This window comes from Myotis davidii, unplaced genomic scaffold (assembly GCF_000327345.1).
Source record: "Myotis davidii unplaced genomic scaffold, ASM32734v1 scaffold1534, whole genome shotgun sequence".
NCBI lineage: Eukaryota > Metazoa > Chordata > Mammalia > Chiroptera > Vespertilionidae > Myotis > Myotis davidii.
This window is the reverse complement of record NW_006285799.1, coordinates 660,457-686,754: the sequence shown is the minus strand read 5'-3', so window position 1 is coordinate 686,754 and position 26,298 is coordinate 660,457. Positions and strand designations below refer to the sequence as shown.

The following is a 26,298-nucleotide window of genomic DNA, read 5'->3' as shown; positions in this document are numbered from 1 at the left end:
GTCGCATGGCAGGCCCATGGTCCATGTGGGAGGAGGTTACACTCTGCATGAATATGGGAGGTGGGATTGGTCAGGGCTCTTGACTGTACTGATCTACCACACCATTTTAAAGTGTGGGTTATGTTATAAAACCTGAAACTTAGCCAAGGAATTTAAACAATGGTCATTTGAATCCAAGAATAAGTTTCTTTCTACAAACTCACACTCAAATTAAACTTCTATTCAGACATTTTAAATGAAAAATGATTGTGTGGTTCACAGTGAACAGTGGATCTAAGCTTTTAGTCTTAAAATCTTTACACAGTGCTTTGATGAGAGAGAGAAATATAGGCAACCAAGCGTGGCTGTTTCCCCAGCCTTTGTACTATTTTCCATGCGGGCAATGTTCTCTTGTGAAGTTTTCAATGAGAATAATTGACTCTTCTCCCATCCCCAACATCCAGAGGAGACCATTCTAGATTAAATGGTTGGTCCATGCCAGCAACACCTGCTCTAAATGATGAAACTTACAATCAATAATCAACACTTCTCATTTATTGCATTGTAACAAATGAATTTTTAGATTGGGCTCAGAGTATAAATTCCTAGCTAAAAAAAGAATCAGACAAATATGAAGAAATAAAGCTTAACTTAAGCAGACTCTTAAATCTTGAAAGTCTATATAAAATGTCTATGCATGTTTTATTTGGGGAGGTGTGTGATTAGGAGAAAATATGTTACAGATCTGAATGAAAAGTTAAACTAAGAATGGGGGTCTGGTGGAAAGATTATTGACCTAAAGGTATCAGCATAATTACAAATTCTGGTCCGAAACTTAATATAAAAAGTCAATTGAGTTGTTTAACACTAAAAATGGAACAGCTCCGGTTCTAGCACTAATTTGAGGATCGTGCGTTCTCTGTTCTAACTGGGAAATCTGCGACTCTCATTTTCAGAGTTGTGTTTAATAAGGACTGTAGATCACGGAATATATAGCATAAAACAAAGTCCAAGAAATGTCTGGAATTGGTCCAGATTTACTACAATATTACTTATACTGCCTTTGAGTTGAACAAAACATACAAGGCATAAACACACAAGGATGTGGGTTAAATAGGTGTTCCAAACCCACACTGGGTTTCCCCATTTCATGTTGATTATAAAAGTCATAAAGAAGGTTTTACAGGCTCTTATAAGAGTGGGCAGAGGTCCTATGCACAATGCAGTAGGGTTATCATACATATATAGAAGCAAGGCCAAGTCCTGTGCAAACACTTGGAAATATTTTTTCAGTGTGATCTAGTCTCTGAAACTTTTGCATCCTCTTCATTCTGCTCGTGTTTTATACCTGTGGCATATGCACCTCATTTCTCTATTCTGTCAAACATATGAGTGTCCCATGGTCTCAGATTTCTATGGATTAACCCTAGGTTTGAACTTTAGAAACTGTAATGTATTAGAAATAAGACACCCAGATTATGGCCTTTTTATCTGTGATTTGTATAGTGACCAGAGAATGAAGCATAAAGAAAGTTGCAGAATTAAAAGTGAATCTGTCTTATCTCAATATGCATATTTTCTTCACATTTGTCAATATGAAGTTTGAAATATTCATCTTCCCTGTCCCTGGAATTGATGGCATTTTATGAAGGTCATCTGAAATTTGAGTTTTTAATCCAGCTGGAAGTCACATTTTTCTGAAGAATACCTTAAAGCTCAACTATGATAGTTTAATCAGCGCATCCAAAAATTATTTCTGGCTCCTTGTGAAAATTGCTTTTTTGTATGAGGTTTCTGTTTCAGCATGCCGGGTATTACATTCCTGGGAACAGCATAATGATGCTGTACGTGGTGGAGATAAGGACATTAGCTAGACCAGAATGGAATGAATATTTAGAAGTGCAGAGTACCATTCAGATAACCCCCTGAACATGTGCAAGTATTGTGTAACCCTGTCTGAACATCATGCAGTGTGAACAGGAAGGAGCCTTGAAATCAACCGATTCAGTACCCCCAATTTACACTTGAAACTTTGGCCCAGAGAAGTTGTTCAGGGTTACTTATTCAATGTCACCCAACAAGTTTGGCTAAGGGGATAGCCAGAATGTCATGACTTTCAGTGCACGGAACTTTCTCCCCTTCCCCATGCTTTTTCTTATGTGATATAACAAACAAGAGTATTTCAAAATATGAGTGTACAAAAATTGATGGACTTTCTTTATAGTTCTAGGGGACAACCAAAATATAAGTAATTCATAGGACAGCAAAACTAAATGATAAATACGACAGCATTGATTCAAAAACAATATTTAATAGTATTTTCATCCCAATAGTCTATCTACTTAATAGGCAGATATTTATTAATTATCCACTATGCACATACCCAGTCTATTACAGGAATAAAACAGATGGGTTTATAGAGGATTTATAGCTATGTTTGTCTTTTGGAGATAGAATTTGATATGGACCTGTTGCAAATAGAAACAGGAGAAAAGAAGAAGGCATATGCTCAGGTTTGGCAAGGCTTCTGGGAGAATGGGTTATTAATAATTAAGGTTGTCATTTGCAGAATGACAATGAGGGAAAATAGAGTTCTTTAATGGGTCCTATATATTTCCTCCTCTTGAATGGTGGAAATGAGCCCAGGGGTCTAGAGAGTCGATGGTGATTAGAAAGCAGATGAATCTGTCCGAAGACCTAGAATCGCTGGGCAAAAGCCAGTAAGAATCACTGCCAAGTTCTGGAAGGTACCCCTGGAAGGTGGAGGAGCCCTGTGCAGCCTCTTATATTTGGAGATGGTCTTATCAAAACAAAATAGAGATCTTGAAGTGATTAAAACTGGAAAATAAGACAAGCATAAAGGTAGATTTATTATACAACACTCCCAAACAAAGATGGGACATGTACAGAAATGCACCAAGGTTCCAAAATAGAACCGTGAACGCCATGGAGCTGGAATCTGTGTCATCCGCACAAATTACTGGAACTTGTTTTTTTTCCTACTTTTCTTATGAATGTATTTGACAAAGAAAATGTCAATACGCAGTTTTAATTTTTTAGGGATTTCCTGGTTACATCTTGATAACAGCATCAACTAAAATTAATCATCTAGCAGCCTCAGCAGAGAGCTTCATTTATTGGGTTACAGTCCAGCCGCTCCTTTTACTGCTGAGGAAAGTGTGATGTGCCACAGTGTCCTAGGAAATTGGAACATAAGGATTCCCTGAATGGATTTAACTGCTCAGAGTCCTATGGACAGCGAGGGGCAGAACTCTTCCTGAGTCCAAGCCTCAGGAAGCCCAGGTAGTGATTCTTCCTCCACCATCCACCCCCCGATGTACAGGTGCTGATCATGAAGCACAAGTTTATTAATCAAAGAAAAACATTTTATCCTTAGCATATTATTACTACTGAGGGATTAATGCTTTGACAGTGTTAGGTATAAATTTCAGCTAATCTAAGCAGGTAATCAGAACACCTGTTCTCTAGGCATTCTACTCGAGGAGGCATTGACTGTAGTGTGAGTGTATTTGTCTGGTTAATCGTGGCTTTTTAACCCTTTGAGTGCCAACCAATATCCTAGGAATTATGCTAAAATTGCCAAGGCATTTTTGCTGATTTTACAGCAGTTTAGGAAAAAAAATTATGAATTGCAAGTAAATGAAGTTACATATTCAAAAACTTAAGGTAAACTTTACTACATTGACATATTTAGCAATATCATCATCACTAATAAAAGCAGACTTAGAACTGGACGCCATTTCAAAGCTTTGATAGCGCTCCCGGCACTTTTGGCAAAAGACAGGAGGATCACCATCGCACTCCCTGGCACTCAAGGAGTTAACTATGGGTGAGAGCCATTGGCACGCCAAGGAGACCCAAGAAAGACATGACATGCCTTTTGAGTCCCCTCCAGTACCACGCAGGCAACCCTCTCCTGACCTCACTTCCTCAAAAGGCTGCGCTTAACATGGAAGGACAGCCTCCTGACCCACAAGTTTCAATCGCACTGTACGTGCACACCCGCACGTGGTATTTTGTGGAAGAGCCACACTTGCCGAGCCGCAGTTTGCTGACCACTGTCCTAGACTCTCCGTTTCAGTTAGTCTTAGAGTGGAGCCCAGAAGTCTTGAGTTTTTAAAGTTCACAGGTAATTCAAATATATAGCCATTTGGGAACCTCAGCTTGTAATATACTGTATTTAAGTGTCATTTTGCAAAGACTTAAAAGTGAGATTAATGGTAATTCTTCCAATAAGACCAGTCACCAGAGAGCCCTTTAAATCATAGAAAGTTTTGGTCCAGACCAGCTTTGCTTTTTACCTGGAAAGTCTTCTTTCTCCCATTCCTGTTTCAAAGCTGGGATAAGCTATTGAAGTTGTGGATGTCATCTGTTGGTGGTTACTGCTGTGCTAGAGGTTTTGGAAAGACTTCTGTTTAATTGGCATGCTCCCCACAAGCCTGCCAGGCCCTGGGGATATGTGGCATGTGCAGAACTTACAAGGCAGGCGACATAAAAGTATGTAATTCATAGAGTGAACTATTTTGGAGCTCCCTTCACTCCTACAAATTGGTCATAAAATAAAAACCACAGACAACATTCTTATAACCATAGTTGTCAAGAATGAAGATTCATTTGGGGAGGGGGTGAGTGATGAGGGCCTTTGGTGTGTACTTCTTTGTAGGATACCCCCCCCCCAAAGAGTAAGTATTCGAAATTTGTGTGTAAATGGTAAAAGGAATGTTTGATTTGGGGTATAGTTTTCTGCAAGTATCTATTGAAGAAAATGGGGATTTTTGAGGTTGATCTTAAGAAGTCTATGGAAGGCTTTTCATAGTCATTATCACTGGAGGGCATTGTTTTGATAAACATGTCAAGTGCATTTAGGATTTCATGCACATTTTGCTATGACTCTTTTCAACTTTTTCCTTTCCCAGTGGAAGTGGTTCATAGAATCCGAGGTAGCTGGGACTGGACTTCCTGTGATAGGTTAGGGGAAGGAGTGAAGGGAAGACTACATCCTCCTGCTCTTCTTCCCCCATTAGCTGCTTTGACACACTGGGCTTTCATTAGCTACTAAAGTACATCCTCAGGAAGGAGAAAGAGGCCGGCTAATCCACTCCTGTGGGTTCCAACTAACTGAGCGTTCCAGGGCCCTGGGTAGTGGATGAGTATGGCCAGTGATCTTGGTCTTGGTGGGTGACTATTGAAACATAACATTTAATGAGATTGGATACATTCAAGATGTAACAAAAGAAAATACTATCTCCATCACAGAAGTCAAACTTTTCTACCCTTTGATGTTATAGTGTGCTAGAGGCCCAATGCACAAAAATTCATGCAAGAGTAGGCCTTCCTTCCCCTGGCTGCTTGTACCAGCTTCCCTCCGGCACCTGGGACCCAGGTTTCCCACCTCTGGCAGCCCGCAGGCAACCGGGACCGGGGCTGGCTTCCCTCTGGCCCCGGCTTCACCAGGAAGAACATCCAGAAGACGTCTGGTCTAATTAGCATATTACCCTTTAATTATTATAGATTATATAGAGTGTCATCCTAGGGTTCAGGAGAACTGGGAACTGGGCTTTAGTTATTACATTCCACTCTTGAGCTTTGTAACCTTGAAATTGCCAGCTGTAGTTTACACATCTAAAAATAGTCCTAACATATATCTCACAGAGTACTTGAGAAGGTGAAGAGACAATATAAAGAAAAGCTCTAGCCAAGTCAAACACAGATTGGGCTGATACAGGGTGGTGGTGGGGGTGGGGTGGGTGGATGATAGATTATTCTAAATTGCTTCTAGATCTCAAACTGTTGTTCTATGGATCTATCATCTATTGAAAGAGTGGGACATAGAGGGGAGTCACATAGGTGCTATTAATGGTGCTTAAATTATTGGATAATTTGAACTCCTAGAGCAGTGGTTCTCAACCTTCCTAATGCCGTGACCCTTTAATACAGTTCCTGTAGTTGTGGTGACCCCCAACCATAAAATTATTTTCATTGCTATTTCATAACTGTAATTTTGCTACTGTTATGAATCGTAATGTAAATATCTGATATGCAGGATGTATTTAAGCGACCCCTGTGAAAGGGTCATTCAACCCCCTGAGGGGTCGCGACCCACAAGTTGAGAACCACTGTCCTGGAGAAAGGCACGGCTAGAGTGAAGGCAGTTATGCTGTTTGATTCAGTATTGTTAACAAGGATTCAAAGGGTTTACATGGCACAGAGCCTGGGACAGGGTCAGGCTCACCCCTTCATAAAGATCATTCCCTTTTCTCACCATCATTCCAGAAAGTACACTTCCAATAAAAGATGTCAATGATTTTTAAAGCAGACCTTCAGGAGCAAATCTATAGTTCTACCAAAGGCAGGGATGAATCAACTTGTACTGTTGTTAATTTTAATACTTTGTCCAACATCAACACAGTGAGTTGGCCTGCCTAAATTTGTCAATTTCTAGGACATTCCACAGGATTCTTTTTTAAAAATGACTTAAAAGCCTCACTCTAAATTTGAGAGAGGTTTTTGTTAGTGATAGTGTATACCGTGTCTTCAAAAGTCACAAGACTGATTCCTAGAGCTCTGTGTTCATGCTCTGTAGCTGTATGTTAGTGTTTAAAGAAATAGTAAAAATGGAGCCACAGTGGGGATATTAAGTTCTCTCTTCTTTTTGCATATTATTTTAGATGGAGCTGCAGGAATAATACAATGATTTTTCTTCTTTTTTATTATATTTTAAAATATATTTTTATTTTATTTTTTTACAGAGAGGAAGGGAGAGGGATAAAGGTTAGAAACATCGATGAGAGAGAAACATCAATCAGCTGCCTCCTGCACACCCCCTACTGGAGATCTGCCCACAACTAAGGTACATGCCCTTAACCGGAATCAAATCTGGGACCCTTCAGTCCACAGGCCGACGCTCTATCCACTGAGTCAAACCGGTTAGGGCGATTTTTCTTTTTATATGTTCTTTTTAAATAACAAATATGTACAACTACTATTTGGGAGCTTCCCATAAGACTAATGAAATAATTGAAATGAACATATTTTAGAATCCAACTAACCAATAATCTAAAGTTAAATAACATCTTTAGCTCTTAGCAAAAGGGCATAGATAGTAAGCCTACTACTCTATGGATTACCCAAGAAATTCAAGAGATATTAACTGTTTTCACCTATGGTTTCTAAGTAAGTGCTTCAATTCTTCATTTAAATCTTCTAAGATATACCTATGTTCTTAGAATAAAGTACTTAGTATGTGGTAACTCACAACTTCTAGGTCATCAATTCATTTATAACAAATTCTCCCTTGCTATTCTGTGCGTGCTAGAAGACAAGGAAAAATGCATTCACCCAAATTCTTGGGCACTTTATTTCTCCAAAGAAATTAAAATTTGTGTTTATGTTGGCAGCTCTATCACAACCATAGTCCATACCTCAGACCGGTTACTATGGAAATCCAAATAACAAACACTATTAATATCAATGCATCAATCATAAAGCCCAGTTCTACTTCCCTGGGTCACACCCTCATAATTAAGAACTAAATGGTTATCTGACTATCTGAGTTTCTGTAGTCAGTGACAGGGAACAGATTTTTTGGATACTTACTGATTGAACCATAAGTAAAATGGCCTGTTATAATGACTATCTTTTTACCTTGATGACTTTTATTAGCATTTGATCGGGAAGGTCAACTATATTTGAAGTTTCTCCTGGTCTCACATTTTAGCAGAACCATTGAGTTAATCAGTGTCAAACAGTCTATTTAAATCCATCAAGCTGGCCCAGCTGGTGTGACTCAGTGGTTGAGTGTTGACCTATAAACCAGAAGGTCACAGTTTGATTTCTGTTCAGAACACATGCTTGTGTTGTGGCTTGATCCCCAGTGTGGGGCGTGTAGCCGATCAATGATTCTCTCTCATCATTGATGTTTCTATCTCTCTCTCTCTCTCCCTTCCTTTCTGAAATCAATTTGAAACAAAAATCCCTCCAGCTGCCGAGAACCAATCAATGTCTATAGAGGCCCTGTATCAGGGGTGGCGAAACTTTTTTCTGCCAAGGGCCATTTGAATATTTATACCATCATTCACAGGCCATACAAAATTATCAACTTAAAAATTACCCTGCTATATTCGGTCAAACATTGAATTAACTCACCCCTAATGCCTTGGCAGGGCTAGACCAAATGATTTTGTGCGCCTTATATGGCCCAAGAGCTGGACATTCCCCACCTCTGCTCTATAGCTACAAGGTGTATTCTAGGCATTGTGAGGACATCTAATAGGAGATACTGATTGGCCCTAAATAAACAATGTTTTACTTATTGAAAACACACACACATACACACACACACACACACACACACTGGAAGAACTATATCAAAATGGTACAGAACTGGTTGCTCAATGAGTGATACTATGTTTTACTCTAATGACAATTAGCCTTAAACTCCAAATTTATGAAATGGTACTCTGGATATAAAATATTTCAGGAAAATAAGTAAACCTACAATTACAGAACAAAATTTAAAACTACATGCTGACAGTAAGTTTAGGGTATGTTTATGTTGTATTATATTCTTTAACTTTGGGCCTTTTTATGGTCTTAATATGAGCTGAATGAAAGAAACCTTGGAATATCATTTGTCAATTGTTGCTCAAGGCTAGTGTTCAAAATTGAAATAATATCTTTATTGGGGATATAAATATTTAATCAGATGCTTTTCATAATGGCTTCTAAGTCTATCAAGTTCATTATAACTGAACAATAGAAAAAAAGAAATAAAAGGCATCCATATTGAAAAGGAAAAAGTAAAGCTTTCTCTGTTTGCAGATGACATGATCATGTATACAGAAAACTCTAAAAAGCCATAACCCTAAAAAAACTATTAGAGCTAGCAAGTGAGTCCAGAAAGATTGCAGGATACTAGATCAATATAGAAAAATCAATTGTATCTCTATTCATGACAAATTCATCCCAAATGAAATTAAGAAGATAATTCCATTTATAATAGTATCAAAAATAATAAAAGGAGTGAAGGCTTTTACACTGGAAACTGCAAAACATCAATGAAACAAAGGAGAACTAAATAAGTGGAAAGACATCCTCCGTCGTGGATTAATATTATTAACATGGTAATAGTCACCAGGTGGATCCACATATTCAACACTATGTTCCAATCAAAATCTCAACTGCCTTTTTTGCAGAAATTGACCATCTTATCCTACCATTTATATGGAAATGCAAAGGGTCCAGAATAGCCCAAACAATCTTGAAAAAGAAGAACAAAGTTGGAGGGACTCATTCGTCCTGATTTTTAAACCTATAACAAAGCAATCGTAATCAAGACTGCGATACTGGCATAAGGATCAATGGAATAGAATTGGGAGTCCAGAAATAAAGCCATATATTTTTGGTTAGCAGATTTTCATTTCACAGTTAAATGGAGAAAGAATAGTCTTTTCAATAAATGGTGCTGGGACAAAAGGATATTCATATGCAAAATATGAAGTTAGATCACTAGCTCGTACCATACATAAAATTAACTCAAAATGAATCAAAGGCCTAAATGTTAGCACTAAACCTATAAAACTCTTAGGAGAAAATATCAGTGTATGTCTTTGTGACCTTGATTTAGGCCATGGTTTCTTAGGACATTAAAAGCACAAGCAACCAATCACTCCCAATTGGACTCCATCAAAATTAAAAATTTTTGTGCTTCAAAGGCCATATCAAGAAAGTGAAAGACAACCCATAAAATGAGAGAATATATTTGCAGACCATATATTTGTAAATTCAGACTAAATATAGAACTCTTAAAACTCAACAATAAAAGGATAAATATCTCAATTTTTAAATGGGAAAATAATTTGAATAGACATTCCTCTAGAGTAAATATACAAATGGCCAATAAGTGTATAAAAAAATATACACACCAACCATTATTGGTCATCAGGGAAATGCAAATCAGAATGACAGTGAGATACCAGTTAAAACCCATTAGTATGGCTATCATTAAAGAACAAACCAGGCAATACCAAGTGGTGGCAAGGATGTGGAGAAATTGGAAGGCTCATGTGGTGCTAGTGGAAATATAAAATGGTGCAGCTGTATTAAAAAGAGTTTGGCAGTTCTTCAAAAAATTAAACATAGAGTTACCATATGATCCAGCAATTTCACTCCTAGGATATGTTCAAGGTGAATCAAAAACATATGTCCACATAAAAACTTACACACAAATGTTTATAGCATCATTATTCCTACTAGCCAAGAAGTGGAAACAATTCAAATGTCCATTGACTGACGAATATATAAACAAAATACAATGTAATATTATTCAGCCATATGAAGGAATGAAGTACTTAACTGATTCATACTACAACATTGATGAACCTTGAAAACATTATGCTCAATGAAAGAAGCCAGACACAAAAAGCCACATATTTTATATTTCCATTTAAAAGAGATGGCCAAAATGATAGAGGCAAAACCATAGAGACAGAAAGTGAATAAATGCTCTCAAGGGGCCCGAGTAGTGGAGGAAACGAAAAGTGACTGCTAATGGGTATAGAGTTTCTTTCGGGGTGACCAAGTGTTCTGGAGTTAGATAGCAGCGATGGTTCACAGTTTGGTGAATATACTAAATTGTCCACTTTAAAGAGTGAATTTTATTATATGTAAATTATGTCTACATAATTTAAAATTGCTATGTTTTTCCTTCAGCACTCTATACAGTAAGTTTTAATAAAGCATAATACAACTTGCAAAAGAATGTGATCATTAAAGCACATATTTATCTATTTTGTTTCTAAGAAAAGCAAGTTCCATGAGCAATCTTATAGGTGGCATGAAATCAGACCAGTTTTTTGTATCAGTGTAGACAGTGAGACAATGAGTCCAGCCTTCCTTCGAGTTACACTGTGAAGGTAAATACGAATTCATCACTTCTGTTCTCTCATTAAATTCATGCAGATCCTTTGCGTGTAGGTTGATTAAACATTTATTGTTCTGAAGTTGAGGGAAGAATCTTGAGTATTTTAACCCCAAAGTCTCTATGTGCTCTCTCATTCCTTCCCAGGTGCTGCCCTTCCCCAGCCAGGTGGTGTACAACAGAGTTGGCAAGTGTGGGAGTCGCACTGTGGTCTTGCTTCTGAGAATCTTGTCAGAGAAGCACGGATTTAATTTGGTCACGTCGGACATTCACAACAAAACCAGGCTTACTAAAAATGAACAAGTAAGTTGTATTTGGCCATGGTTAAACTGTACTTTGCTTCAATTCATTGGTGTAATTAGTGGGTGCCTTACAGGACATCCTTCAAACCCTGATGGATGCATACCGGATTTGCAACTTCATACTGTATATTTGTCAGCGTGTGGAAGGAAGTTTAAGTTAAGTGTTCTGGTGGTGGTCTTTAAGCCAGGAAGTTTCCGAGAAGGGATACTTTTGTTAGACCAAAGGACAGTGTGCACTCATCATTGTTTACTTAGCTAAAAGTAGCAATGCATAAATCTCAGATCGTTACACCACTGAGCTGTAAATAATGCTGACATCCTGATGGCAAAAATAAGAAAGATTTATTTTAATATTTCTTCTTCTATATTTGCTCACAAGTATCCTAGGAACCTGACTGGTCGATGGGGGCAAAAGCTTCCTGTTATGATCAGCTCAGGGGATCTTGCACTTCCACAGCAGCATTTGGCATATTCAGTGGTAGCAAAAGAATCATCCCATTTCCCAGGGACAGTTCTGTCACAATATAGCCGAGCCATACAAGTAGACATACCAGTGGTAAAGTCTGCTCTACATTCTGCCTGGAAGCTATGCAAACAGATTCTACTTTATAAGCTTATACAAAAGTAGAGTCCATAGTCTCTATTGGGGCACTTTGCTGATATAGCACAGTTAGGCCTACTGCTCTCAAGGTCATTTTACAGGGTCAAGTTTGTTAGCTTATCTCACAAATTTGGCTTCTGTGCCTTTAGTACTTAAGGATGGATGAATAGCCACCAGTATAAGGCAGGGTTTTCTAGAGAACAGAACCAGTAGGATGGAGATATCTATCAATTATCAATAAATAGATATAAAAGGAGATTTATTATGAGGAATGGCTCACACAATAATGGAGACTGAGAAGTCCCATGATCTGCCACCTGTAAGCTGGAGACGCAGCAAAGCCATTGGTGTAATGGAGTTCAAAGGCCTGAAAACCAGAGGAGCCAATGCTGTAAGTCCCAGTCGAAGTTATAAAATGAAATGTTCCAGCTTAAACAGTGAGGCAGGGAAAAGGGGGCAAATTCTTCCTTTCTCCACATTTTGTTTTATTCAGGCCGTTAAGAGATTGGGTGATGCACACCCACATTGGAAGAACAATCTCCTTTACTAAGTCCATGAATTCAAATGCTAATCTCATTCAGAAACAGCCTCACAGACACCCCCAGAAATTTTGCGTAATCTGGGCCTCCCTTGGCCAGTCAAGTTGACACATAACATTAACCATCACACCACCCAATGATTTTCTAAGTTTGGAGAATAAATAAAACACGTGGTTTACTATCAGGTTGAGGCCACAATTATGGAAATTTCCACCCATGTCCACTTCTTTCTGGCAAAGCCTCACAAAGAAAGGGAATTTACAATGGCCTTTATTTCTCTTTTTTCATGGGGACGTTGAGGCAGTTTTTAAGACAGAAACATAACCAACAGGACTTGCAATGAGCCAATATATTTAGTGTCTCCCATAATAGAGAGATCAATATGTCCACTCCTTTGAAAACTTCCACTAAAGAGTCTCTGAGTATCAAGTCCAAAGAGTCAATCAACAATAAATATTTTGAGATTATCCCTTGAAGTTTCTATAGTAGGCTGTCAATAGAAAAATTATATTTGGTGACATTTAAGGATATCACATTTTATTAATGAGTTTAATAGGGGTATGTTCTCAGATTTCCTTTTCTGATTGAAGAGCAAATATGAGGAGGCTGGTCATGTCCTTTTCACTACCTGAAAGAAAGTGACTGTTCATTAATAGCCCATGTAGTTGCAATTTTATTATAATTATGAAATTTGGTTTTCCTTGGAGTACTTGAGTCTGCCTATCAGATTACACCTAAATATTGCTATGTGTGGAAACTATGCCCAGTTCTCAGAAGCCTCATAAAACACAGCAGCTCAATTTCAGTTCCCACTGCTGATGAGATGCAAACAATACAGCAAGGTAACTGAAATGTTAGACATTGAGATGTTCGGGAATGCCCTAGAAGAGAGAGCACAAAATATAACATTAAATATACTGTGTGATGTTCACAAATAAACAAACCTACTTTGTTTCCTACGAGGAACCGTCTGGAGAAAGTAAAATACAGTTGCAACTGTCACGAGAAAGATTTAGATGAAAATTTAACAGTAATTGAATAAAGGTGTATAAATTGCTGCCTCTAGAGAAGGGTTAAAGACAAAGTCATCTTTGTCCTCTAAAATAGAAGTAAGCTCTCATCTGTTTGGAATGATTGGCTTGTCTGGAAGCCAGCGAATAGACTAGACAATCTCTTAAGGTTCTTTCCAGCCCTGTGATTCTGTGATATATTTATACAACTTCTAGCATAGTCTCTCTGTAGTGCAGTTAAACATTTCTGATTCCTGTGGTCAGTATGAACCAGAATATATTTCATTACGTAGTTACTCCAGATTCCTATTAAATTATAAGGCAAGTTTTAAAAACTCAAGGGAAAGGTAAAGATATGGTAGGAAAAACAAATAAGCAATTTCGATGTAAAAGCAAACGATAGTGACAGTGGCCTCTGTGCAGCTCGCTGACCGGGCTGTGACACGCAGAGGGAGCCAGGATATGGCATGACAAGAAACCAAGTTTGAAGTAGCTTAAGAATGTTTAAAGAAACTCTTTTCCTTATTATATGTATTCTTTTACTAAAGTTTCAAAGTGCATAAAACAAGCGGAGAAAAAATATTATTTTAACCTAATATATTCAAGAACTAATTTGTGGTATGAATAGCTCCTCTTCTTGATAATTTATTAAAGGAAAGGGTTGGGGGAGTGATTTAGGAGAGGAGTTAAAATTTTTAAAGTCAGTGGTTCTCAACATTAAACAGTAGAACTCTGAAAATGTGTTCCCATGGAAACATTGTTCTATGGAGTTAATAACACTTTACTTCAGGTGCAGAATAGACTGGCTCCTGTGGGCTGGCCCAGGACTCTATCCACCATGTAGAACATTGATTTTATGAGGAAATGTGTTCCAGGTTCCAAACTACTGACTTACAAATGAACTTTGGAATGCTATTCACTTATGAGACTTGAATTATCTATACCATTTCATTCATAGACATGGGCACCCCACTCTGGCCAGAGTCAAATTCATGCCCATGCATACATTTCTCACTATAGGGTAGCTGTCACACCTCTCTCTCTCTCTCTCTCTCTCTCTCTCTCTCCACCCCCTCTCTCTCTTTCTCTCTCTCTGTCTCCACTAAATTTTAAAAATGTACACAGTATTTAATAACATAAGACACTGAAGGGATTACTAAAAAGGAAAGGGAGCATGCAGACACCAAATGTTAGAATGCCTATAAAAATCCCATTACATCTGCCACGGAGACATAGAAATACCTTTGAAGTTACTATTTAAGAAAACTCCGCCCCAACAGAAAAGCAAGGACAGCTGCTGAAGGCCAAATGTCAGAACTTTCAGGGCATTGATGCAAACCATGGTGACATCATTTCATTTACGCTCTAAAACCAGGTTTCGATTTCTTGGGCTCGCTTAGATAATCTCGTGGAATTGCATACACTTTGAAAGACATGGGGTGTGATTTCCAAAGGACTCATAACCATTTTTGTTAATGGTCTGACGCTATTTTTTAGAACATTGTTCTCAGGACAATGAAAGTCAACGTGTTGCAGGCATATCATAGACATAGGAATTCAAAATTATTGCATTCTTGTTGGAGAAGGGTTGGTATAGGAGCCCAAAAGATGAAGAAAAAAATAGTTTTACTCTCTTATTTATATTGAAGCTACTTAGGATTACAAAATTGGAAACAGTATTTACTCCATGGTAATTGTTTTACTTCATTATTTTACTTAAGTCTTTTGGACCTAAAACCAGTGTGCAGGTATGAGAAAGCTAAAACAATCAGATTGTCACTTTCAGGATAGGATAGGATAGGATAGGATAGGATAGGACAGGATGACTCCCTGTGGCACCTGCACTTGAACTTAGGCCCTCCTGAACCCAACAGCCCTTCTGAGGCAGTGGTTATCATTCTAGCTGCACCGCAGAATCTCCAGCAAAGCCTTTGAAACACACAGTTGCAATGGCCGTTCCCCTGAAGTGTTTCCTGGTGGAGCCCAGAAAACGTCTTTTAAAAATAATAGTCATGTACCACAGGAGATTCCGTAGTGCCGGTGGGGTTAAGAATCCCTGTCAAAACTATGACATTTTCCTAAGATCCATCCTGGGAGTCTTAGTCCCCTAAGACACCAAAAAATAAAAATAAAAGAAACTACCATGATTAAACAAATATGGGAACTGCTGGCCCTTTGTCCCCCTCTAGGAGATTCACAATGATTATTCACACTTTAAAGAATGGGGATTCTTTCCATTAAAACTTTGTTTAACTGGCTTTCATGTAGTGCTTCCCCATCTCCGTTGGCAGGGAACTCTTTATAAGCTCCCTCCCCTGTGTGTGGCTCTCCAGCGCACCCCACAGCTGGAGATCATATCTCCTGGGACACTTTTAAGCAGCTATGAAGATGCTGAAAAGTATTTAAAGGGTGGAAGACACAGAGGACCTATGCGCCTCGTGTGCTCTTGATTGTTTTAGCCTCTTGGTCAAAGACAGAATTTCTTTACAGTGTTTTAAACTCCCCTTCCCCATTGCTCTCCTCCCTGCCAGTTCTCAATCTCACTGTGGCTGTAAAGCAATGCAACTCTAAGAAACAAAACTCACCTACAGAAACCATGGTAGATTTGGAAAAGGTCTAGAGACCACGGGGATTCCTCCCAGGCCTCCCCAAGGCAGGGCCAGCCGGTCTTCCTTGAAAGGTAAAGGTTCATTCATTCATTTTGAAACAGGTCACTTCGTTGTTTTTTCCTTCATTTTGACGGCTATTCATTGGGCACCTACCGTGAGCGCTGTCTATTGAGCCCCAGAGAGCACACCGGATAGGTGTGCATCTTATTTCTAATCCTTTAAGCAGCGTAATTAGGAAAGTATTACCACCCCATTTTATAGGAAGCACCAGATCTTCAAGAAGAATGTGGGAGAAGAAGGCTTGGAAGTGAAGTTGAGTGGAACCCTGAGAACTTTCAATGCTAGGCTCAGGAACTAGAACAGTATTTAGTGGGCAGTGGGAAACCATTAAAATATTATTCTTAAGCACAATGGATCGCAAAATCCTCTTGGGAGATAGGTTTCTAGGTCCTACTACAAAGTACTGAGTTAGACTCTTCACAGTGGAACCTAGGTATCTTTGTGGGGGAGGGGAGAAACTCATGAGGGGATCCCCATTCACAATTCTGGTGAGCAAGCATTGCATAGAAAGTTCTAATTATTGGAAAGTTTTCCTTTTAATAAAGTGAATCTGCCATGAAGCAAGAAAAAGTCCTCTTTCACCCGAGAATCCCTCAAACCTCTGAAGAGCTCACGTGTCCTCCGAGGTCTTATTGAGTGCTATCTCCTCAGGAGCCTGCACGCTTCTCCCAGGAACCTTACCCTTACTTGAGACCTTTTGGAAAAGTCTCCTTCGAATGACCCTCAGAGTTTCCTGACTTTAGAATAGGAGGGACAGTGTCCACAGGCATCAGAGCTACTCCCACTAAACCTTGGAATCACACCAAAAAAATTAAGGGAGTCCATTTCCAGGTCATAGGGATGTGCTCATCCAGCTCTGCAAACAAGATCTTATCTTGAATCCTAGAGACAAAAGCTGAGTCTTTTAATGAAAACTTGGTTGAAAGCAAAGGAAAAAAAGTAGAAGCAACAAGGCCTGAAAAATTAAAAAACAAAACAAAATTCCCTCTCTTTGCAATTGTGGGGAGATTGATTTTCTCTACTATTCAGACCCAGCTTCTTTGCCTTGCTCATGTCATTCCGCCCCCTGGTGGACATCTTCTCCACGCAGGCATTTGTTTCTTGCACTGACTGCACAGCCCTGAAGGTGGGAAGACCATCCTGCCTCTGACCCAGAAGGGCTTCTCTATGCAGGAGGTAGAGAGAAAGGTAACCTGAGCCTACAGACATCCTTCTGGCCTCTGAGGTTAGAGGGCCACGGAGTTGTCCTCTGAGCTACTTCTTACTGGGCTTTGATGTGTTAAAAAAAAACATGTCTTTTCTTTCGTTTAAGATGTTTTGCAAAATTATAGGACATCTAGATCTAGTTGTTCCCGAGGCACACAGGAATTCAGACCTGAGTAGGGTCATTACCATGAGGGCTGGCATTATTTCCTAAAGAAGTCAGGAGCAAAGTCTTCTACTAACTAGCTGTGTTTGTACAACTGCAGGTAAAGGTTTTCTGTTCTACCTTCCCAGTTAGATTGAAAGCAAAAGATTAGAAGCTACTTCCTGGCATATCCTCTGCATTATAAATTCTGTTTGATTCTCACCTTTTTGTTAAAACCTCAGTTCTATCTCATTCCCAGATGCACTACTTCCTTTAGACATATCCCATTACACTGTTATCTCTCTCTCTCTCTCTCTTTCTCTCTCGTTAGCATTTTAATTTCATTCCTACTCTTGTTATAAGATAAAGTGTTTCCCACCTAGAACTTTTAAAAATATATCTCTGATAATATTAATGCTCTTATTTTTTATTATTAATGCTTTCCCACCTATTATAATTTCATTTTAATTTTCAGCAAATCACATGCAAGGTAGAAAATTTATATTCCTATAAATCCTCTTTATTCTCCAGATTTATTTTGCTAACCAGTCCCTCCTTCCCATTTTAAGAGGTTATGTATGAATCAAGTAACAGTGGGAACAGTGAGTAAATTGCACATCAGTGATGAAGAACAGGACTTTTGGTGTCAGACAGACTTGAATTTGAATCCTGGTCCACTTTTTTCTAGCAACAAGACCGTACACCATCTAGGTAGCCTTTCTGTGCCTCAGTTTCTTAATCTGTAAATGTGGATAACAATGCTTAACTTATGGAGTCATTTGAGAATAAAATGACAGCATATGTATAAAGAGCTTCTAGGTACAGTAGCTTCTAGATGCAGTGTGCAGCCCAGGAAATGGTAGTTTGTTTGCTGTTGTGTCCTAGATGCTGTAATGTAAAACTTGTAGCCCCACCGGGGTAATGGATGCACAGGTTTGTCCAAGAAAGGCCAAACTCAAGGCTTGAGTGATAATTCTGTCTTCAGTGAACTGTACATCTCTTGACCCCAAAAATATTTTTCTAATGGGAGCATCTTTATTGCATAAACAATTAAGGGGTATATGTTCTGTGCCGATACCTAGGCTTGGTTTTCTGGGGGGAATACATCAGGACTGACTGCAGCCCTTAGGGAGCTTACAACCTGGTTCAAAGCTAGCACACAAAGTCAACTATAAAAAAACAGAAAAAGTTCATGTCTTGGGAAATCCTCAAAGTGCCATGGGAAGTCAAGGAAGGCAATGTCATTTCTAGCCAAAGATGTTTAAAACCAAACCCCTTCCCCCTCACTTCTGCAGCCGGGTTTGTTTCTCCTGCAGCCTTTCCCATCTCCTCAAATGGGCGCCATGTTCAGATCCAAGCCAGGACTCTGAGAAGGAAGCTCTTCGACCACTGGCTCTCCTTCCCTTCTGCCATCAGCTGTATGCAAAGCTCAGCAGATCCTTCCTCCTTAATATCCCTAAACCTCTTCATTCATCTTCACTTCCATTGACCTCATTCAGTGGTTCTCAAACTTTTATGCCTTAGAATCTCCGGGAGGGCTTGTGAAAACACTTATTGATGGGCCCAAACCCCAGAGTTCCTTCTAATTCAGTAGGTCTGGGGTAGGGCCTGAGAATGTGCATTTTTAATAAGTTTCCACTTGATGCCAATGCTGCTGCTCCGAGGACCACAATAAGAAGCGCTGTCCTAGTTCATGACCTCATCATCTCCTGTTGGGATTATTGCCCACTTGGTCTTCCTAACTAAGCTTTCTGTCTCTTAACCTTACCTTTGTTCTTCACATTCTCCACCTTGACCTCAAATCTGGAAGAAAAAAGAAAATCCTTTCTAGCTGTGGATACCCCATTGAATAAGAGTCAAGATCCCTCATGTGATCTGTAGGGCCCTCAATTACCTGGTTCCTCCCTCCCTCTCTAGTCTTATCTGCTGCCTTACTGATCCCATGCCAGACCTCTGGCACATGGAAGGTCCTGGTAGTTTTAATATCCCTATCACTTCATGTTTGTCCTTTGCCTCTGCTGTTCACTCTTTCTGAAAGGCCAGGGGTCCCTTTCTTCACTTGCTAACTCCTGTGGGTCCTTGCAAACCACTCAGAAACACCTCATTAGGGAAATATTACCTCTCCATCTTCAAGTAGGGATAAGTGCCTCATCTCTGTGCCTTCTACCCATGGTGGTTATCATGTGCTGTTACCTGCCTGCTAGTCCAACTGGTCCACATATCTGAGCTTCCTGAGAACAAGAACAAAATAGTTTATCTCTATAGCCACGGCCCCAAGCAATACATTGCCTGACAGAGAGATGAAACTCAATGGATGTTGAATGAGAGATCCAGAAAGTGTACTTGATGGAGGTGGTCAATTTAGTCTAATGTAAACAGCAGTTAGGATTTGGACATGCAAAGAGAAGAGGAAGAATATTCCAGAAGAGGTGCCTATAGTCAAGCTCGGACATGTGTAAGGAAAGAATAAGGAGGGGTCTAGTTTGGCCAAAGGAGTGTTGTCTTGAGAGTCAGATAGCAAAGGTAAAATCAATGTAACGCATCAAGGGATTGAATATGGAAATTCAGGAAAGACCCAGATCAAATGTGAGCATATAGAGAATACCATTGACCAGAAACAGACTCTTCAGAGATGAAATAAGCTATAAGGAGTAAAGATGGGTGAGGACCAAGAATGCGGCTTGTGTCATGGTAGGTTTAGGGACACCATTAGGATGCATTCCACTGTCTTGTCTTTAAATGTCTTCCCACTGACCTTATTTACATGTTTTCATCTCCGGGGCCTAGGAATTGCCCAATAAATGCTGAATGAATGAATGTATGCAGTGGAATCAGTAAATGAGCCAAGGAAAAGAAGGACAGGTAGCTTCTGTGATGATGTTAGGTAGTGCATTGCCACCCATGATGCCCCCCACGCAGATAGGACTCAGGCAAGAACAATGGTGGGAGGACCAAGACGGGTAACTCAGGTGATAGGCAGCAGGGGTTCAGGAGACCATCACTTATCACTAGAAATGAGGAGAGTCTTAGTATTTGTTTAAACAATCAAATGACACCTTGAACATAATGCCCTAAACCTGTGCTTGTGGAACTTCCTAAGGAGCTTTACAATTTGCTGAGCAGTGACAGAATGTATGAGAGCTGAAGTGAGCTCTCACTTCACTGTACTAAGGCAATAAACATGAACATTCATACCTTTATGCTATGTTTGAAGATATGTCTAGAAAGACTTATGCATTGTCACTGCTAATCAATTTTTCCTTGTGAACTAGACAGCTTTATGACTATTGTGACACAGTTCTCAGAATCTAACCACATACTGTTCTTCCATTAAGTATAACACGTTGACATGTGTTTAGAGAATATAATATAATGTTGAATATATGAAAGAATTGGTTTTTTATTATGACCTGTTTTTCCAGTCTTCTTGTTAATTCTAGAGGGATTTCTCATATTGCTTTTGTGTGTGCAGAGAAATACCTGAATAAAAATAGTCTAGAGATTAAGGCATTAAGTGGTGTTTGTATTAAACACACACACAGTAAAGAGTTATGCTTCTAAGCAGACATCCTCAGGGACATTTGGTTGTGCTTCTAAATCAATAATTCTATTGGTTGATCCATCAAAAATTAAAATCTGCAATGTGACTAAGCAAGAAGTTTTATTACCAAAAACAAGCACCAAGGGCATGTGGAGGGGGGCGGGAGGGTGAGAGGGTAAACAGTAAAGAGCCAGATTTCAATTTCCTTTTATGCCCAAGCCTAGACAGATCATTATTTACCCGTGTCTGCCACTGACGAACAAAAGCACAGGGTTTTGAAATGGCAAGTCATTTACTTTAAAATTCAATTTCATATCTTCAAACAACCATTGTGAGCATGAATATCTAATAAAAGGATCAGACATTGGCATCCGAGTGTAGCATCTATAAAGCATGTGCTAGTTGGAGTTAATTTATTTAACAGATATTTACTGAGCGTTGTATGTGTGTCACTGTACACTAGACAGGAGGCACCAAGGCAAGACCAGGCTCTCTCTCCTGCTTGAGACACGTGGAGTTCCAAGCTCTGGTTTTATTGTTGTTGCTGCTGCCGCGCTTACCATGTGAATGCCCGTTTTTCTTTCCAGTTTTCAACTTGAACTAATTCATAAAATATGAAATGCTAGACTTGTGATGTACTTCCAGAGTAGCCATTTTCAATGTGCCTCTTAAAAATTCCACAGTGTGTCAGTTTTGATGGAGCCAATTAGGAAATCTAAGGAAAGTAGAATTTAGGAAGCCAGGGAGTCATAAGAATGCTTGGAATTTCCAAGAGATTTTACTGAATGTTTTCTGTATCGTGACATGTTCCAGAAGACCATAAATGTTAGTTTATATGAATATAAACTACGTCTTGCCTTGCCGATAATGGTAAATAAATAATTCAGATGACCACCCACCAGAAACCCAAGACGTTGGGGGTTTTTGTGTGTTTCCTATGAAATACTGGCTTTACTGTAAATGTTTATACTCAGAGAGAAAAAACAATGATGCATTGTCTCATTTTACTCCCACTTTTAAATTCTGCAAAATGATTTTCAAATATTTCTGCATCTCCCAGTAATATCCTTATAGAAATATAACATAATGATTAACCTCTTGTCTTGGTGTGAGTTTAATGGAAGGAATTAAAGGCATTTTTCTTATTTGCATTTTTGAACAGCAATACACTGACTTCTCCAGTTAAAATTAATTATTATGTCACATTGTTTTCATGGTAGCAATCAACTAAATTAAATACAGGACTATAAATCTGGACAGCACTGTTTTATTCAGTAAAAAGTCATAAGTCAAGTTCATAAATGTTGCACAAAACACAGCTGTTTGGCTCTGGTCCAGGAGGTAGTAAGGGAGGATGAAAGGAGTTGGGGAGATAACCTTTAGCTTAATATGGCTTGGAAAATTAGATCCTATATATGCTAATTTTGTACTTTTTTTAATAGATGGAACTGATTAAAAATATAAGTACTGCCGAACAGCCCTATTTATTTACTCGACATGTTCATTTCCTCAACTTCTCAAGGTAAGATATTTTCCCGTTTAATGGTTTTCTTTTCCATTTATTTTCAGGACTTAGACTCCTTCTAACAAACAATTACTTAAAAATCTACCTTCATTTCCAAGGTGATGTAATCGCCTTTGAAAAGCCTTTTTAAATCTTGTTATTTTTGCTGTGAAGGGGTCAAAAATTTGAAATATTTGGACAAAAGCTTCATTTCTTTCTAGAATGCTAATCTCAAATCTTATGAAAAGTTGAAATTATTTTTAATGAGAAGCCATTTTACCTGATAGTTCTTTTTTTTAAAAAAAAATCAGATTTTGTACTAAAAGAAATAACGTGGGAAGTAAGACATGGGTATTTTATTTTATTTTTAAAAAAACATTTTTATTGATTTCAGAGGAAGGGAGAAGGAGAGAGAGCTAGAAACATCAATGATGAAAGAGAATTATTGATCGGCTGCCTCCTGCATGCCCCCTACTGAGGATCGAGCCCGAAACCTCTGCATGTGCCCTTGACCAGAATCGAACCCGGGACCCTTCAGCCCAAAGGCTGATGCTCTATTCACTGAGCCAAACCAGCTAGGGCAAGACACAAGTATTTTAACAGAAATATTTCATTGCACAGTTTTGTACAACTTGAACCCACACAGGACTCTGGAAATGACCTAGTGGTGAAGTGCCTGCCTGTTTAATATTCACCTGTAGTCTACGCCTTGCATGTTTGATGCTGATGGGGTATTTTAGGAATCTGTTTTTTCTTTGTCTGCAGGGACTTTCTGATAATAATGTAAATTTTTCAAATTTAAGTTTTTAGACCCTTGATTTGTGAAGTTGTTAATTGTGAGTTCTGGGCATTCTCTTACTCAGGGATTCATTTGCTTGGGTTCCCTTGTCACTGGGCTTTGCTGTGAATGGGAAGTCCTCAGATTCTTTCTCTCCTATCGCTGGCCCATGTCTGAGCTCACAGCTGTACCCCTGGCAGAGCACTAGGTCCAGAGACAGATCCACTGACCAGCCCGGGACCCTGGGCCTCCCTCATCAACCAACTCACTGTTATTCCCATAGGGACTAGCACCTCACAAGTCCATAGAAAGCACTGGATTGTCCTACTGGCTTGTGCTGGCCTAATGGTCCCTGAGGGCCAGGCACCCAGGGAGGCCCTGAGTGTTCCCAGATCTGCCGGCCACAGGATGCCTATCAACCTAAGGGGGTGGAAGAAGGTTTTAGTCTTCAAAGGACTTCCCTGCCTTGCCCCAGGCCCAGTGCAAATTAAGTGTAAAGAGAATGAGATTCAGCAAAGCAAGTTATTAAGCAGCAAAGAGGAGTTTGCTGCCTTATCTTTGAAAGCAAGCTTCCCCTGAGGTTTCCAGCCTGCTTGCTAACCAAGGTTCCTGGGACAGGGAAGAGGTGAATAGGACACCTGCACATTATCCTCAGTGGCCCAGGGCCATGCACCAGGAGAGCTGGTCCCCAACCACATTTATAAAGTTGCTTGCTACTGGATTGTCTTGAGTTTGTGCCCTGCCTCTCACTTCCAGTCCGCCAAGAACATATAATTCAACATAATTAGATAAGGGGGACTTGTTAGCTATTTTAGGCATTGCCTTTTATGACTTGTACAGCGGCGAGCTCGGCCCCTCTGACCCTTACTCTTCTCATGAGCTTCCTTCTGCGTCACCCCGGATGCCCTCCAACCTGATTCATTTCACTGTTGCTTCAGGGTCAAATCTTTACAACCAAAACAAATTGCAGTGCAGCAAGTCTTAATAATGAGCTCAGGACAGTGAAAACTCTAATAACAAGCCAAAGCCCATATCTCCATTGGAGCAGCAGAGCTGGGCCCAGGGCGATGACTGTATTATATCCTGGCCCCTAATGTCAAAAACCTGTTCAAGAGTTTAATCTTGATTAATTTAATTCAGAAAGAAAGAAAAAAGATAAATACCTTTAGAAGACCCCACATCTGCAGCAGACAGTGTTGGTCTGGGTGTTAGACCTTCTCACTGACCATGATTCTGGGCGAGCAGTTTAACCTCTTGGGGGGTCTCTGTTTTTCTATCTGTAAAGTAGGGCAGTTCCTGCCACTACCACCTTACAGGGATGCCCTAAGCACATGAAGGAAAGCCTTTCAGGTTCTCCGGAAAGAAAAACATTCTATGTAGTCAAAGTGGCTTTGAAAGGCCTCTCGGCAGGAGTCTGGCCGGGGGTTGGCTCCTGCTGTGGGAAGCCTCCTGGTGTCTCTATCTAATGCTTTGAGGGCAGGGCCCTGCTCCTGCTGATGACTCCTCCATTCCATTTTGTTCAATTAAACACATGTTTATTGAGGACCCCCTGTCCCCTGTACACTGCCCTAGGACTGGGGCTTCTGCAGGGAATGAGAAACATGGTCCTTGCCTCCAGGTAACTGTAAACTCTTCTCCCATTAATGAAGAAGTGGCAACAAAGTGTGATGAACTGGAGGAGAAAATCACAGGGTCTCCTCCAGAGGAAGTGGGAGGCAGGACCCTCCACCCTGAAAAGCAAGACTGGAGGGCATTGCGAGCAGGAGCCATTGCTGCTGGGATGTGAGGGGTGGGCCAGCTTTGGTCAGGTTGAAGGGGAAGACATTGGCAGCCCAGGAACCAGCATGAGCAAAAGCAGGACAAACAGAGGGACGGAGAGCACCCAGCGAATGGGAACTGCAGTGCATGGCAGCCCAGGCTGTAAGCAGGCGAAGGCAGAGACCGAGCTGACCAGCTCTGCTCCTTTAATAAGATCATGCTAACTGCGGGGGCAGCCTCACCCCTCTTCCCAGCCACATGCACAGGGCCAGGGAGCAGCCTCACCCCTCTTCCCAGCCACATGCACAGGGCCAGGGCCTTAGGTGCAAGACCTCTGGAAACGCGTAGAATGACAAATTGAACTTTCATTCTTTACAAGACAATGTTCTACTCACAGAACATGGGAAGTTAAAAATCACCTTTTTCTTTTTCAAGGGGATAGATTTATTTCAGGAAAATGTCTCAGGTATAAATGGGCAAAGTGTGGGCATACAAAAAAAAGCGCCCCAAAATATATAATTAGAGAGAAACAATGAAGTTGGGGCTTGTTAAGAGGGCTTCCTTGTGTTTTTAAAGTGCGTTTTATATTTTGAATTGTAAGGCGTAGAAATAATTGACCGCTCCTAATAAACCTGCCCTGACCATTGCTGACAGGCATGTGGCTGGATTGTTTCAAGATAATGAGGTTATTAAGAGAAGAATCGATATTGCAACCCAATATTCTTTGTTGATGTTTTATTTCTAATCTTCCTTACATTCTTAACGTGTCACAAGGTACTTGCTAGTGAGCAGAATGTAAGAATCAAAGTCTGGCCTCTCTCCCCACACATTCTTTTGCACCAGAATTTCCTGAACTTCTGAAGGGTATGGCATCCATATCAAAATGAATTGCTCCTTAATTCTCTGCACACCCTCTGCCCCCCCCCCCCCCCCATTAATGGGTCATTGTTACCTTGAAGTTTAGACACGTTGAGAAATGCTATCCTGTGAGCTTCTGGCTATTCAGTAGCTGACTTATTTCATTTATTCATCATCTAGGTACCCTTCTGTATCCCTCCTTTGTCCTTGCTATAGAGCTAGAAGTAACCATTTCACCATATCTAGTTTTATTAATTCAACCATGGAAAACAACAGTATCAGGCCGGTCTAGTGTTTTTGTGGTTACGCTGGGGAAGCTTTCCTGCCAGAGGAGAGATGAACACAAGCACGCAGAAACTTCAGCCTTTGGTATGGACTGGGGGAGTCTCCCGCGGCAGTGCTCTCTCACACACGGCCAAATGTTTTCCACCCGGACTAGCTGGGGAATTGAGTCCAAATCACCTTGGTCTAA

The 26,298-nt window shown here is 40.0% G+C and overlaps 1 protein-coding gene across 1 annotated transcript in view; it reads left to right on the top strand.

Moving 5' to 3' along the window:
- Positions 1-26,298, top strand: part of UST (uronyl-2-sulfotransferase) — a gene marked incomplete at its 5' end in the record, with an annotated part of 252,913 nt that overhangs the window by 132,842 nt on the left and 93,773 nt on the right. Inside the window, 2 exons of the mRNA XM_006756898.2 lie at positions 11,066-11,221; positions 22,371-22,450. Of these exons, the coding sequence (XP_006756961.2) occupies positions 11,066-11,221; positions 22,371-22,450 (236 nt within the window). The remainder of the gene's footprint in view (positions 1-11,065; positions 11,222-22,370; positions 22,451-26,298) is intronic.